General features: G+C 55.6%; 1 protein-coding gene across 9 annotated transcripts in view; it reads right to left on the bottom strand.

Moving 5' to 3' along the window:
• Positions 1 to 2084: 2084 nt before the first annotated feature.
• LOC111156254 (class II major histocompatibility complex transactivator) overlaps positions 2085 to 15661 on the bottom strand; it is a 46184-nt gene continuing 32607 nt past the window's right edge. For 8 of the 9 annotated variants that reach the window (XM_022517012.1, XM_022517014.1, XM_022517013.1 and 5 more), the window contains 10 exons: positions 13928 to 15575; positions 12891 to 13049; positions 11711 to 11782; positions 8637 to 8717; positions 8024 to 8116; positions 6602 to 6688; positions 4242 to 4325; positions 3991 to 4074; positions 3212 to 3318; positions 2085 to 2761 (listed from right to left, as the gene is read on the bottom strand). In XM_022517012.1, the coding sequence (XP_022372720.1) occupies positions 3243 to 3318; positions 3991 to 4074; positions 4242 to 4325; positions 6602 to 6688; positions 8024 to 8116; positions 8637 to 8717; positions 11711 to 11782; positions 12891 to 13049; positions 13928 to 15575 (2384 nt within the window). In that variant the 3' untranslated portion in view covers positions 2085 to 2761; positions 3212 to 3242. Of the gene's footprint in view, positions 2762 to 3211; positions 3319 to 3990; positions 4075 to 4241; positions 4326 to 6601; positions 6689 to 8023; positions 8117 to 8636; positions 8718 to 11710; positions 11783 to 12890; positions 13090 to 13927; positions 15576 to 15661 lie in introns of those variants that run through there. The other variant, XM_022517020.1, reaches the window with a different exon arrangement.

Genomic DNA, 15661 nt, shown 5'->3' on the forward strand with positions numbered 1-15661 from the left:
TCTTTAGGTACCTTTGTGCAGTGCACGGACCACCCAACAATGCCAGACAGCCCTGCCTAGGGAATTTTTTTTTAATTTACTAAAATACAACACTTTCCAGAGCAGGAGCTTTGAGCATTGTATTGAGTACCTCACTGTGTTCTCTGTGCATATTTGTGGAATGAGCAAAGCATATAAGCAAAGTTGTTATGAGGATCATTCATTCCACAAACATTTATTGAGCACTTACTGTGTTCAGGCACCTTGGAAGGTACAGAGGGCACAGCAGTGAACAAAGCAGACAGGTGAGCTGCCCTCTGGAGCTCACATCCTAGGACAGGAGCAGACAACACAACAAATAAGCATGAAAACGAGAAACTAATGACCAGTTTGGAGAGTGGGGGTGGGGTGTCTATTTGATAGGGTGGTCTGGTAGACCTTCCTGAGGACCTGTCCTTTAAACCGAGTCCTACAGGATCAGAAGTTGCCCACTATGAAGGGCCTGGGAAGAACATTCCAGGCACAGGCAGAAACAAAACACACATTCATACGTAATAAGGACAGCTAACAAGTATTGAGCTGTATGCCAGGCTCTTGCTGTCAGTGTCTTAACTCCTTGAATCTCTGCATAACAAAGAGGAACTATAATTATGCCCATTTTATATACGATGAGACTGAGGCACGAGAAGTAATTTGCACAAGTGGTGAGCTGGGCACTGAGCCCACGTGATCTAGCTCTGGAGTCTGCTGCTGGCCCTAGACCAGCTTAAGGGCTTAATAAGGTACTGGCACAAAGTGGTGGTTGCTGGTGCTTACTGAACACCTACTATGTCCCTTCCACTGTGAAGCACCTTACAGGTAGCAACTTATTTAATAAGCGATAGCCATCGTATATTAAGTCAGAACTACGAATAATCACGGCCTCTGACTCAGACCGGAAGCAGTACGTGCCCCTGTGCCCTCCCCATCCAGCTGGGGGGTGCTCGCCCCTGCGGCTGCACACATGGGCGTCCACACGATCCACAAATGCGGGCACACCCTGAGGAGTAATGCCCATGCTCTTTAAAACCCAAGCCTGGGTCAGAGCGCCTGGTGCCCTCAGCAGCGGGGCCGCGGCAGAAGGCAACACCCGTCTCTGCCAGGACTGCCAACCCAGCAGTTGGGTCCAAATCCCTCCGAACCTCCTGACCCCTGACTCCCACTTTCGGGAAAGAGGAGGAGAGTCTGGGAACCGGGCGTCAGGGCTGGTGCGCTAGAGCAGAGCAGACTGCTCCCGCTGCCACCGGGAGAAAGCCAGCGTGACCCACCTTGGGACTTCTGACCAAGCAGGCTACGCTCCAGTGAAAACAACAGCTGAGCTGCAGCTCTCAGTGCAGACCACAAAGCTCCCAGGTCCCTTCCAGGCTCACCGTGGCCAAGGCAAGATGCCAGCCCGACTACGAAATGGCTCCCAGGATAGAACGGCGAGTCAGAGAGAGGCAGAGGGAAACAAACCCCCTGCAAGGCTTACGGTGCATCACCTTGCTGGTCCCTAGATATGAATTTGCCGCTAAAGCTCGGGATGCCGTAGGAAGGGCTTCTCCAAAGAGACAGGACTTGGGCCATGGTGGACTCCGCCGGGGGGGCGGGGGGCTGGGGTGTGGGTGGTAGGACAGCCACGGCCCCCTGTCCCATTCCAGAAAGAATGTGGAGCAAGTGATGCCATGTGACTCCCAAGGATGGTTTATAGAAAGGATTCTTCTCTCTCTGGTCTCTGTGTCCCTCTTCCATTTCGGATGATCGCCCTTCAACCCAGCCGCCACGCGATGAGGAAGCCCAAACCAGCCCACGTGGAGAAGTGCCCCCTCTGTGGTCGGTTCCTTAGAGGAACCAAAGCCCCGGCCCCCCCCACCAGCCAGCACGCCGCCCCTGCTGACACGGAGTGAGGCTGAGATGTGCTGTCCCCACCGAGCCCAGCCCACAGTGACCGGCCCGGGAGCAGAATCAAGGCATGTGTCGTTTTAAGTCCCTGCATCTTGAGGGGAGTATGTGGTGCATTTGATAAACGAACAGCGGGCGCCCCAAAACGGTCATCAAGGTATAAACTCAAATGGTGGACGTGCCCATGAGATTAAGTGAGCCCTTTATAATGTAGTGAAACACAACACAAGAAATGAAGGCTGAGAGGCAGGTGTGGCTCCAGCCCCCTCGCCCTTCCCCTCTCCATTAGTGTACCGTCCGCTCTTTCCAGCTAAAGTCCGGTGTGTCTCTGCCAGGCCAAGCTTTGGGCTCAACGAAGTTAGTGCAAAACAGTGGGTCCAGCAGACACGAAGCAGCTGCCACAGAATGCAGAATCCCGGCCTGTCACAGTTTGGGAAAGGAGCTGGCGGGGCGGCCACGGCTGTCCGCACAGCACGCAGTGTACCCCTATTAGGAGTGCAGTGTGGAGAAGTGCCTCTCTCCCGGGCCAGCAGGGACCTGGGGGGACGGAGATGGGGATGCCCCACTCCTCTACTCTGGCCTGCCTACGCTGTAGAGTGTCCCGCAGGGCCTGCCTCAGGGTTCCTGGGTGGACCGCAGTGGCCACCGGGCACCCACCCCGTCTGCGGGGCTGTCATCGACCTGGGCCCCATGGGGGCCTGGAGCTGGGCCCTCAGAGCAGGTCCTCCTCGAAGCTGGGTGGGGGCCGACCCTGAGCCGGCAGGGCTGGGCGCCAGGCTGCTTGGCTCGTGGGCCCAAGGACAACTGTGTCCACAGATAACCAGGTCAAGGTCCAGTGTGGTCAGCGTCCTCTGAGAATGTGCTGTGAGAGATCAGGAGAAGGGCTGAGTCAGAAAGTTTCAGGAGGGGGCAGCTGGACCCACGGACAGGGCGCTGTTGAGATTGGGGAGGACGTGGCATTGGAGGAGGGGGACATCACAGGTTGGGGGAGCACAGAAGTGGGGGGGACAGTCATTGGCACAGAAACGCGTAGAGCAAATTCCTATAAGACCATGCAGGGCAGGCGGCAGGGGTGGCTGGGGGGACCTCTATGGAAGCTCTTGCCCAAACTAAGGCCTGTGGATGTCTGACCACCCCCCATGCTCCATCCTTCCCCCACCTCTCCAGGCCTGGCCACAGACAGGAGGCTCAGGGTCCAGTCCCCAAAGCCTTTAAAGACACCTCCGTCAATCACAGCAGGAGGCCGCAGATGGTGCACATCCCGCGGTGCTCACCCAGCAGCCACCCCCCAGTTATCCCCGTCCAAGCCCACCTCGGGTAGCTCGTCCCAGGCATCCCAGAGCTCATCTGAGGCTGATCCTTGAGTCCAGCTGCTGTAGGTGTTCATGGACACCAAACGGGATGGTGGGCGTCCACATCCTGAGATGTCCATGGCAGGCCAGTTAGAGGAGAGAAGGGGACCCCCCAATTCCCACCTACCACCCAGCCTAGAACCTTGGAGACCTCCCACCCAGCAGAACCAGACCAGGGCGGGGATATGGGGATTGCAGAGACCTTGAAGTCCTGAGACCCCTTTCAGTAGACCGGGTTCTGCTCTAGACCTCAAAAAAGTTAGTTAGCTTCTCTGGGCCTCATTCTCCTCATCTGTAAAATGGGTCCTATAAATTCTAGCCCAGAAGATATGAGGGATTATGTAGGTGAAAGTGCCTTGAGAGAGTATAAAGTGCTGATATCAGACATTGGACACTGTGGTGACAGAATAACACATAAATTTGAACCATATGAAACTGCTAAATTTGCCAGGTCCAGAATCACAGAATTTAAGTGATTTCCTATCATTCACCCTAATACACTGGGCATTTTCAGGCACCAGCCACTGTTCCAAGATTAACTTGAACCTCACAAAACTGCTTGGGGTAAATATTATCACTCCCGTTTTACAGACAAAGAAACTGAGGCCAGCACGGCAAAGTTTGCTCATCTAAGATCCCACACTGGTGAGGGTGAGAGCAGGATTTGGGCTCAGGGCTCACAGGAGCTGCGCCCCTGGAGAGCTGGTGTCTCTCCGCCCACAGAGGGACCAAGACTTACGCCAGTGTCTCCACGTGAGGGCACTTTCTCAGGCTGGCGGCGAGCTGCTGGGCCCCGGCGGCCGTGAACTTGTTATACTGGACACTAGAGAGGGAAACCCATCCTGGGGGCCTGGCCCTTGCTCAGGGCCATCAGGCCCCAGACCAAGGCTGTCCCCACGCTCTCAAAGAGCAGCCCTTTCCAGCCTGGCAGCAGGAGACCCCGCAGTCCCCCCAAGCCACAGACCCCTGCCACCCACTGTCCACACTCACTCCAACACCCGGAGGGACACCATGTCTGGAAGCACGTGTGCCAGGCTCTCCGCTCCCACATCACAGATGCTGTTATTGTACACGCTGCAGGAAACAGAGGTCAGGGTCCATGGGGATCCACGCCCAGCCAGATTTTAGGCCCATTTTGCAGAGGGAAAAACGGGCCCAGAGTCCAGGGAAAGCAACAGGAGCAAGCGGAAGCAGCTTCTTGGCTGAGATTTCCCAAGTTCAAATCCCAGCTGCAGGGCTAGCTGCCTGTGTGACCTTTGGCCAAGTTGCTTAACTCCTGTGTGACTCAGTTTGCTCCTCCAGAAAATGGGCACAATAATCATGGGGAGGAGTAAATGAGTTCATGCTGGTACAACACCCAAAACAGAGCCTGGCAGGTGGAATGACGATCCTGGCTGTGGTTATTACCACCTCCTGGTGGAGGTGGGAGGACAGTGAAGGTTATATGAGTTACCGCAGATGGTGTGACCAGCACTGGGGCAGAGCAGGGGAGAGAAAAAACCAGAGCCACTGGGCCAGCGTGGGTTTCTGCGACGTAGTCCCAGCTACCATGAGCAGCATAGTGAATAACTCGATGGGTGTTGCCGGTGCCAGCTGAAGCTATATACTCAGGAACAATCATCCCTTTAACATGCCAGGTGCCCCTGTGATTCTCATTTCAAGGCCATGACTTTGCCATGACTCAGCCTTGGGGCTACACTGCAGGGCTGCGTGTAAAAGCAGCAGGTCTATACTGCCCCAAAGCGGATTTAGGCTAACCTCCAGCATCCCCTGATGTCCCAGGTTGGCCAGGACCAGGGCTGGAACCAGGCGGAGCCTTTACTTCCTGGGGTGGGTCTTAGAACCCAGGGGGCTTCCCCCTCCTCCCACAGACAGAGGATTCTTCCCATATTTCACTGATGCCAAGATGTACATGTTCACATCTGAATGTCATTGAGATCCTGGTGTCTAATCATCTATGAATGTCATGGTTTAATTAGCAGCATTTTCTAAAGTGTCAGTCAGATCAGCTGTTACCCCCACATGCCCCACTTGCTTCTCCATTCACAATGAGAAAAATCCAAAGCCCCCTCCAGACCTACAAGGGTCTCCCTGCTTAATTTGGCCTCCCCTACCTCTCCCACCTCGTCTCCCACCCTCTATCCCTCGTTCCCTGTAGCCAGCCACAGTGGTCCTTCTGGCAAAGACTCACTCTTTCCTACCTCAAGGCCTTTGCATCTTCTGTTCCCTCCTCCTGGAATGCTTGTCCCTGAGTACCTCCCACAGAAGAGGGTCTCCTGACCTCTTTGATGAATTCAATATTCCCGTTGTACCCTCTCAGGCCCTTGTTAGTTTCCTCCCCAGCATGAATCACTATTTAAAAATACTTTGTTTGTACACATGTTTATTTAATATGCAAGAAGCCTGAAGACAAGGACTGTTTTGTTCATAGCTGTATCTCTAGCTGTATTCCTAGCACAAGTACTGGCCCATAGTTGATATTAGAGGTAATTAGATGTCCTGCACAAGTCTAGGGAGTGCCAATCACATAGACTATGATTTGCACAATACACAACCCATACAGCTGTACATGGTGACCCTGGCTGGAATGATAAAAGGTGGATTCTTCAATAACTACATGAACCAGATACCATCTCCTCTGGGAATGTGACTCTGTCTGTCCTTGGCGGGTGATGAGGAGGGAGTCGGAAAGCCTGGCCAGAGAGGAGAGCTGGCAAGGCTGAGCTGCATGGCTGGGGCTCTGGTCTGAGCTCCCCTTGTCACACCCGGGACCACCCGGGGAGCCAGGCTGGAAGTCATCAAAAGCCAGAAGTGCTATGCCAAGGCCTACCAGAAGGTGGCAGTGCAGGCACTGTGTGAGCTGCAAGAGCCAGCCAAGGCTGCCTGTTCGCAGTCAGCCTTCTAGAAACTGTCACCGCTGGACTCCAGAAAAAGCCTCAGTCCTGCCATCCCCTGGGGAAAGAGGGCCAATATTTACTGTGTACTAGAAACGGGCATTGTGCCAAGTGCTTTCCATAGGCCACTGGGACGGTCCCCATTTTCCAAACGAGTAAGCAACTTTCCCAGCTTGTCAGGCGCATCTCCCCAGGCCCTGCTATCCTCTTGTTTGGGGCCTTGGCATGGCCCAGCTCGGGGGCGGGGGGGGGGGGGGGAATCATGTTCATATTGGATTTTAGGTCAAAGCCCCTCCCCCCACCCCACCCCCGCCCTGCACCTAGTTGTGCAAGAAAAGCAAACACAATACCCGGCAGGGATTCTCTCTAGCCCCAGCGCTGGGCTCTGCAGCTCTGGCAGAAAGGGGGGCTCTCCACCCTCCCCCAGCCCGCCAGCTCAGTGGGGGCCCCACTCACCTCAGCCTGAGGAGGGATGAAGCCAGGGAGGGCAAGGCCTCGGCGAGCTTGCAGGCACCCACGTCAGTGATGCTGTTCTGGGACAAGCTGCAGAGACACAGCGAGGGGAAGGGCTCAGGACCCAGTCTGATGGCCTTCCCTATCCGTGCCCACCCAGCTGGGGCAGAGCTGGGGAACTCTCACTTCCCCACACAGTGGCCTGAGCAGCAAACACATGGCTGTCTACCTGGAGGAGAGTCACGGGCAACATGCCGATTCTTAGTAAATACAGATGCTGTCCCATGCTTGGCTGGGTGGGATGTGGGAGTGATGATAAAGAGAGAGCTCATGTGCCCCCCACACCTGTTCTATGATTCGATGGCATCCTTCTCTTCCCTTTGGACCACATTTCCACACTAGACTTGACTATGTGTTCCTATTATTTGTTTAACGTCAGGTCTGTCTTGTTACTGTACTCTTGTGCCCAGCATATAGTAGGTGCTCAGTAAATACTTAAGTGGGTGGGAAAAAGACAGGAAGGAAAGGTTGGAGAGGGAGGGAGAGACGAAGGGAGGAGTGGGGGAGAGAGGGAGAGCTAGCTTATCCACAGCATCCCCCAGAATGCTATAAAACTGGGGAAGTCTCAGTGTCCTACAGTCAAAGAAATCCCAAAGCGAATCCTGCAGCCATCCCGAGCCAGTTAAGAAGTGGAGTGTGGACAGGCTTTGACAATCCCCTCTACGTTCAGTAAACGATCATGCGAATCCTCCCACATCACATCCATCCACTTCCCAATACCCAGGACAGTTGGTTGGTTTTTTGAGCCCAGCGTGAGGCTTGAACTCGACTCTGAGGCGCTCCTTTTTTCTTTTTCTTTTCTTTTTTTTTTTTTTTTTTAAGATTTTACTTATTTATTTGACAGGGAGAAATCACAAGTAGGCAGAGAGGCAGGCAGAGAGAGAGGGGGAAGCAGGCTCCCCGCTGAGCAGAGAGCCCGATGTGGGAGTCGATCCTAGGACCCTGCGATCATGGCCTGAGCCGAAGGCAGAGGCTTTACCCACTGAGCCACCCAGGCACCCCTCTTTTTTCTTTTTTCTTTCTTTAATAAAGATTTACTATTTTGATGATGTTTTAGTGACACATCCTCGTCCATTTCTCCTCTCGCACCGCGCAGCAGAACTTTGTCTCACTAAACGTTATTTACGTTCATCACTGTGTGCTTCATAATCACGGATTTATCTGTTTGCTTGTTTACTAGGAGATAGATCCCTGAGGTCAGGGACTTTGATCGTTGTTTAAAGCGGGGTCTCCAGGACCCCGAACGGTGCCTGTCCATAGCAGGTGCTCCTTCGGGATCTGATGAAATTAACCAATGAAATGACCGAATGGGTGAGTGACCGGAAGAACAGAACGCAAAAGTCCAAGGGCAGTTCCAGCACTCACTTGAGAGTCTCCAGGGCCTTCAGCCGAGGGAAGGTGGCTGACAGCTGCTCGACACCCTCATCCCCGATCTTGTTCTCGCTCAGCGAGTCCAGGCTGCAGGTGGAATCAGAGGGATGGGCTGTCAGCGCACACCCAGGAGGCCAGCGGCCTGGCAGCCTCCTCCCATCCCCCCCTTCCTTGGACACACCATAGACAAACTGTCAAGAGCCAACCAGGGGACGAGGTTCTGACTCCCCATAGACCCGAATCTTTTGCCCCCACTCCCCCCACCCCCAGCCCCATGAGGTCCGGCAACTTCCTTAACCCTCTCGGGACCACAACTATGCAAAGACCCTGCCTCCTCCTGGCGGTGCCAGGAACAGCATGGGAGCCCGGCAAGGGAAAAGAAGTTTCAGAGGTCACAAGGGGACTCAACCTTCTATGTTCTTGGAGATTCTCTCATCTGTCCTCCCTTCCCTGCAGTGGGGTCATGTGGCCATTCCCACCAGCCACACTGAGGAAGCAGCAGGAGAGGGGAAGCGAGGGAGGGACAGAGAAGGTCCTTCCGTGTGCACCGTCCTCAGGGGCAGGGTTGGGGTTATCAAAACCAGAGGGCGTCTGCGTCCATACTCACTCCAGATGCTGAAGGGAGGAAAACGCCTCGAGGATCCTCACCAGTTTGGGAAAAGCCTGGGGGCCTAAGACGGAGCCCAGCCTAGAAGGCAAAGAACAGAGGTAACACCCCCAGAACAGTCAAGGCTCCTCAGTGAGGTACCAAGGTAGGTGGAAGGCAGGTCCAGTCTGAGACCCCTCCCCCGGCCCCTCCCTGCCTCCCCAGTGCCCTCCCTCCCCTTGATCCCCACCAGATGGCACCCCAGTCCCTTCTGCTTTGCCAGACTTCACCAAAGCCCCCCTAGAGGCAGCTGGGCTCCAGGCCTGGGGAAGTGGTTCCCAAACTCTGGCCTGAGGACCACCACCAGTCTTGAGAAAAATGGCTTTACTTATCTGCCATTACGTTATTTTTAAATTTTTTAATTTAAAAAAATTTATTTATTTTTTAAGTAATCTCTACACCCATCGTGGGGCTCGAACTCACAACCCTGAGATCAAGAATTGCGTGCTCTACTGATTGAGCCAGCCAGGCGCCCCTGTGTCATTACATTTTTTTTTTCTTATATAATTTTTTTTTATAATTTTTTTTTCAGCATAACAGTATTCCTTGTTTTTGCACCACACCCAGTGCTCCATGCAATCCGTGCCCTCTCCAATACCCACCACCTGGCTCCCCCAGCCTCCCACCCCCCGCCCCTTCAAACATTTTATAACAAATAAAACCATTTATAGAGGACTTATATGCCAGACACACACCAGGTCCTTCACTCAGAGTAGATGTCATTTCATCCTCACAACTCTGAGCTAAGGGCACTTCTTATCTCCATTTTACAGATGGGGAAACCAAGGCACAGAGGGATTGACTAATTCACACAAGGTCTCACAGTGTGGATCAGCATTTACACCCGACTTCCAGGGAATGAGAAAAATAAAGACGGTGGAGGGCTGTCCTGTTCTGCTTTTAAAATATGGCTAAGTAGACTCAATGTCCATTTAACTGTCCTTTATTCTGAAATCGTGTCCTCTGGGGTGTTTCCTGCAAGAAAATGTTCATTCTTTGATAAAATTATGGTGCCAGCAGGATTTATTGTATGAACCCATTTGATAAAAACGAAAAGGTGGTAACTGCCTATAGTCCCTCAAATTTACTCTAAAATACTCTCTGTCTTTGCAATCTCGAAGTCTGGGAACCGCGAACCTTCGTAAAAGGTCACGAGGGGGGAGTTCGATGTCTGATTTGAAGCTGGGCCCGACCACGTGGCCCCAGTGGGACCATGTGGGCAAGTCCTGTCAGCCCAGTCTCGGTCTCCGCAGCATCTGGCCGCTGTCCCGTGAGCTTGCCGGCGGGATGATGGCGTTCACACATCTGACACTGACGGCTCGCCTCCTGGGGGCCAGGTCCATATAAACCTGTCCAGGACAGGGCCATGAACAAAACAGACAGAGATCCTGTCCCTTGTTCATGGAGCTGACGGTCCCGGGGGCAAGACAGATAATCAAAGAAATCGGTCGATTATCTGGCACGGGAGATAAGCAGTAATTCAGAGACTAGTACGGTGGCAGTCAGGGTAGAATGGTACTTTCAAACACGGGAGCATTTGGCTTGGTGGATACGAGAAGGAAGTGAGAGACTAGTGGCGTGGGCCGTGAAGGTGTCTGGGGAAGAGCATCGTGGGCAGAAGGCAAGGCAGTGCAAAGGCCCAGGGGTCAGACCCTGTGTAGTGAGCCTGGAGGCCAGCAAGGAGACCCCTGGGGCTGGAGTGAAGGGAGCAGGGAAGGCAGTACAGGATACGGAGGGTACCTCTTCAAGGGCTGATTCAGGGAAGGACCCCGTCCCCCCACAGAGCACCTCACGGGTTCTGAGCAGCCAACAGGGCTTATCTCCAGGCCGTGAGGGCCTGCATGGTACCAGGCACGGTGGCTGGCAGTCACACACCCAAAATAGTCCTTTCCTTCCTTCCTTCCTTCCTCAGAACTTTCTTGGGGCTTCTGGCCTCCAGGTGGCTAGTCTCCTGGTTCTGGGCCGTTCCACCTCACGGCTATTGTTCCCCAGAGCACACTTCCGACCTCAGCCTCGGGGCTTTTTAAGCTGAAAATAATTCAGAGCCAGAAGGGGCCCTTGGTGATTGTTTTCACGCATTTCCTCTTTCCAGCAACGTTTTTAATTCTGCACAAATGTGGCACCTTGTCTCTGTTAAAAACCAGAAATGCTTGCTTTTCCTGGGGTGCGGGGGAGCAGAGATCAGGAGGGGCAGGTAGCTGGTGAGTGACCAGCTGGGGACCTTGGGCAAGCCACTTAACATGGCTAGGCCTCAGTTTTCTCATCTGTAAGATGGGGAAGGCAGTGACCGCCTCCCAGATCATATGTAAATTGCACTGAGTACACTGTAGGTGTTTAATAATTTCTTCCTAATTGTTAGATGATTTTAGATCTCTAACAAGGATCGTACACGAATTTAGTTTCTTCCTTTGTTGGAGCAAGAGCCAGGCAACCATCAACCCTTCAGTCACCTTCTCCAGAGGGTCCCCATGGACTCCCCACCCCCTGGCCACTATGGGCCACCAATCACAGCAGGGGGTAACTGTCTATTTACACTAAACTTCGGGCTCATTGAGGACAGTGGCCTCAGTCAATGGACTCTGTCCACTGAATGAATGGGAAGGCGGATGTTCACCGGTAAATGGGCCACTTGGCGTCACACCCAAGAAGCTCCAGCCCCAGCCCTGGCCAGCCGATCCCCAGATGCTGGAAGCTGGCTTCCAAAAGAGCGAGACAATAGGATAAGAATGATTTTGAGGGGGTACCTGGGTGGCTCAGTCAGTTAAGCATCTGCCTTTGGCTCAGGTCATGATCTCAAGGTCCCGGGATCAAGCCCAGCATCGGGCTCCAAGCTCAGCATGGCGGAGTCTGCTTGTCTCTCTCCCTCTGCTCCTCCTCCCACTCTCTCTCTCTCTCTCTTTCTCTCAAATAAATCAATAAAATATTTTTAAAAAATGATTTTGGGGACCTATCTCCATCCCCAGTGGACAGGCCCTGATAATAACGGTAGATAAGAGACCTCACAGGGACCCAAGACTGTTCACTCCTCTGCTTACGCAAACTCCAGCTTCTTCAGGTCCCGGACGGCAGGGAGCTCTCCAGCTGTGTCTTCCGAGGAACTCCTTGTCCTGGAGAGAACGGGCGGCAATGTTAGCGGACAGCAGGCTCTTCGCCTTTCCCTGAGTCCCTACACGAGAGATCCAGGATGCCTGCCTCTGGGCCCCAAATTCCTGGGGAGGCCTGCCTTCCTTGGGGGCTGTTGTTGTCCCCTGTTAAAAAAATATCTCAGAGGGGCACCTGGGTGGCTCAGTTGGTTAAGCGACTGCCTTCGGCTCAGGTCATGATCCTGGAGTCCCGGGATCGAGTCCCACATCGGGCTCCCTGCTTGACGGGGAGTCTGCTTCTCCCTCTGGCCCTCCCCCTTCTCATGCTCTCTCTCTCTCCCATCTTCTCTCTCTCTCAAGTAAATAAATTCTAAAAAAAAAAAAAAAAAAAATCTCAGAGGGTGCCTGGGTGGCTCAGTGGGTTAAGCCTCTGCCTTCAGCTCAGGTCATGATCTCAGGGTCCTGGGATCGAGGCCCGCACTGGGCTCTCTGCTCAGCGGGGAGCCTGCTTCCCCCTCTCTCTCTGCCTGCCTCTGCCTACTTGCGATTTCTCTCTCTGTCAAATAAATAAATAAAATCTTAAAAAAAAAAATCTCAGAATAGGGCGTTATGAAGGCTGTCCTGTGGGTTTCATGGAAAAGAGCCTCGGAGCAGGTGCTTACCAAACCCGGGCCCAGAAGCACACAGTACACACAGTAGGTGGTCCAGCAATGGATGAAGACAGAATGAGAGACAGCTGCTCCACAGCCAACTTTCTCTGCCTTCTGGACCTTCCAGCTTTGCCATCTATCAGATGGGGACAGTTCTCGTCCTGGCTGCCTTGAAGGGCGGCCATCCGTGTTACTTCTGTCACTAGATGCAGAAGGCAACCTCTCTACCCTTAGCAGGGAGTGTCTGTCTGGCTCGAGCTGAGGACGAATTGGATTCATGATGGCTAGTTTTGAATGGCACGAGGTGATGGGTCCTAGCGGCTCTGCCCAGGGGGTGCCTACAGCGGGAGATTCTGGGTGGCCTGGGGAGAGCTCAGGTGTCCCCAAGGAGAGGAGAAGTACCAATGGCAAACTTAACGTTGAGTCCTGCCTGTCCTCAACCTGCATGGTCTGTGCCACCTCTCACACCCTCTCCTCCTCACCTCTGGATCTGCACGAGGTTGCCCAAGTCTTCCACATCCTTTGGGGATTTGGCCTTGAAAGGCTCGATGGTGAACTTCTCCTCCACTGCCCGGAGCAGCTCAGTCTCCCCACGCTGCTGTAGAGACTCCCACAGGCCCACCGTGTCACTCAGCGAAGCCCTGCGGAGAAAGGGCCTCAGACCCAGGCACAAGGGCTGGGCTAGACCATAATGGAGGGGCAGCTCCATGAAGGAACCTCCTACCTATTCAGACATTGTCCTCAACTTTATCCCTACCTCCTCCAGGAAGCCTTCTATGCCCACTCCAGTTCCTACTGATACCTCCCTTTTCTCAGCCCTCCCAGTGGTTTGGTTTCGCTTTTTGCTTTGGCTACCAGGGAGCTCAGTGGTGAATCCTTGGTTGAACCAGTATAATGGTACAGGACTTCATAGCTTGGGTGAAGTATATTTGGGGGGGAAGTGGGAGAGATTTTCTGCAGATGAGGCTGAAGTGATCAAACAGATCCCAGAACGACTTAAATGAGCCAAGTTAAGGAATTGGAGGGATAGAATATGACCAGATGCAAGTTCTAGGAAGACTGCTCTGATGGACAGTTGAAGATGAAGCAGAATGGATACTGATTGAAGGGCCGCCTGGGTGGCTCAGCCGGTTAAGCGTCAGATTCTTGGTTTGGCCTCGGGTCATGATCTCAGGGTCGTGAGGTCAAGCCCCACGTCTGGCTCTGCTCAGCGTGGAGTCTGCTTGAGAGTCTTTCCCTCTCCCTCTCCTCCCCCACCTCTCTAAAATAGAAAAAAAAATTTTAATTAAAAAACTCCACAAATATGGGTGGAAGACGCTGTCCTTCACGGGCTGTGTGACCTTGGGCGAGCTGCTGCCCCTCTCTGAGCCTGGATGTCCTCATCTTGAAAACGGAAGGCATCCCTTCCGCCCCCCCCCACCCGCCCGGCTACCGTGCATTCTGACCGAGACCCCACCACGGCGCCCAGCACCAGGACCAGCGCCAAGCCCACAGCAGAAACACTGCCCCCCTGCCCCACCTGAAATGGGTGACACAGCGGAGTCCCACGAGGCTCCCCAGCCCAGCAGGGTCGATGCCAGTGCTGCGGAGGTCCAGGGAGAAGTCTCGGCCGGCCGCCTCCAAGGCGCTGTGCAGCACATAGGCGTTGGGCGGTGTGAGCCGGGTGCCCAGGAAGGAGAGGCGGGCCGGGAGCCCCTGCACCACATACTGCCAGAGCCCGGCGTCCGCAGCCTCGTGGGCACAGTGCAGGAGCTCCAGCAGCCGCCCGGCCCGGAGCGTCCCGGGCTGCAGCCGCTTCAGGTACCTGCTGAGTGCCTTCTGCTTCCTGGCCCCCACCGCGGCCCCCGCCGGTCCCACCAGGGCTCCGAGGCCATGGGCGTGAGGCTGGAAAAGCAGCCCAGCCAGGAAGCGCGGCACGCCCTCCAGCCAGTTGTCATACGGCCTCTTCTTCCTCGGGGTCAAGGCCAAGTACTGTGGCAGCTCCTTGTCCTTGATCTCGGTGCTCAGAGCCAGCCACAAGGCCCCCAGGAAGCACTGCAGGAGGAAGCTGGAGAAGGCCAGCTCCGCGTCCGGGGCCCCCGGGACGGGCTGCACCAGGCCTTGGGCCACGGCCCAGGCCCTCACCTCCGCGGACGGGAACTGGCTGTCCCGCAGGGTGCCACTGTGTCTGCGGCCCAGCTCCCAGGCCAGCCTGGCCAGTCCCGCCAGGGCCCCCGGGGGGCTGTCGCGGGCCGCAGGGCTCAGCAGCCCCACGTAGAGTCCCGTGAGCGTGGAGGGCAGCTCGGCCTCACCGCCCAGCTCCAGGAGGGCCTCGGAGAGCCGGCACACGGCCCGGCACACAGTGGGACTGTGGCTGAGGCTGAGGAGGAAGGGCCGGCCATGGAGGAGCGCCAGGGCTCGCTCTCGGCGCTCGGGGACCCCAGCGCGCTCCAGGTAGCTGGTCACGTAGGTCTCTGCCTGCTCGGCGGAGAAGCCGGTCACCTCGAACAGGACGTCGGCCTTGCTGAGGCTCTGGGCCAGGCGGCCCCGGGGCCGGGCCGTGAGCAGCACAGTGCAGCCTCGCAGCAGCTTCCGCTGGAAGAGCCCAGCCAGCAGCCCCCGGAAGGAGTGCGGCTCTGTGGACACAGGTCCGCCTGCGCTGTGCAGGAGGCCGTCTTGGCCTTCGAGACCCTCGAAGGCGTCCAGGATGAGCAGAACCCGGTCGGGCCTCCTCAAGACGTGGCTGAAGACCTCGTCCGCGGGCTGTGGCTGGGGGCCCAGGCAGAAGAGCAGATCCTGCAGGCGGTAACGGTCCCCCGCACGGTCCAGACAGTGGCAGGGGAAGTAGAAGACGAAGTCGTACTGGGGCAGCTGGCCGCAGGCCCAGGCGCGGCTCACTTCCCGAGCCCAGCGGCTCTTCCCCTGTCCTGCTTTGCCCAGCACGGCGATCACCTGCGTCTCCCGCGGCCGCCGGCGGTCCCCGGCAGCCAGCAGCACCTCGGCCGGACCCCCGCGGGCCAGCTGCCGCTCTGCCCAGTCCGGGGTGGCCAGCCCCCGCTCCTGGCTCTTGTCGCCGCCCCTCTCCAGCCGCGCCCTCACCAGCTCCACCTCCACCAGGATGCCTTCCGGGTCTGCGGGCTCGGCCCGGTACTTGTCCCGGAGGGAACGGCAGAACTGCTCCACGCTCTCTGCAAAGGCCCAAGGGCGTGTGTGTCTGTGCGTGTCATGGGTGGGGACGGTGCTGGCCGCAGGATGGGCCATCACCAGCCCCACG

This window comes from Enhydra lutris, unplaced genomic scaffold, assembly GCF_002288905.1.
Source record: "Enhydra lutris kenyoni isolate GAN:26980312 unplaced genomic scaffold, ASM228890v2 scaffoldscaffold45, whole genome shotgun sequence".
Classification (NCBI taxonomy): domain Eukaryota; kingdom Metazoa; phylum Chordata; class Mammalia; order Carnivora; family Mustelidae; genus Enhydra; species Enhydra lutris.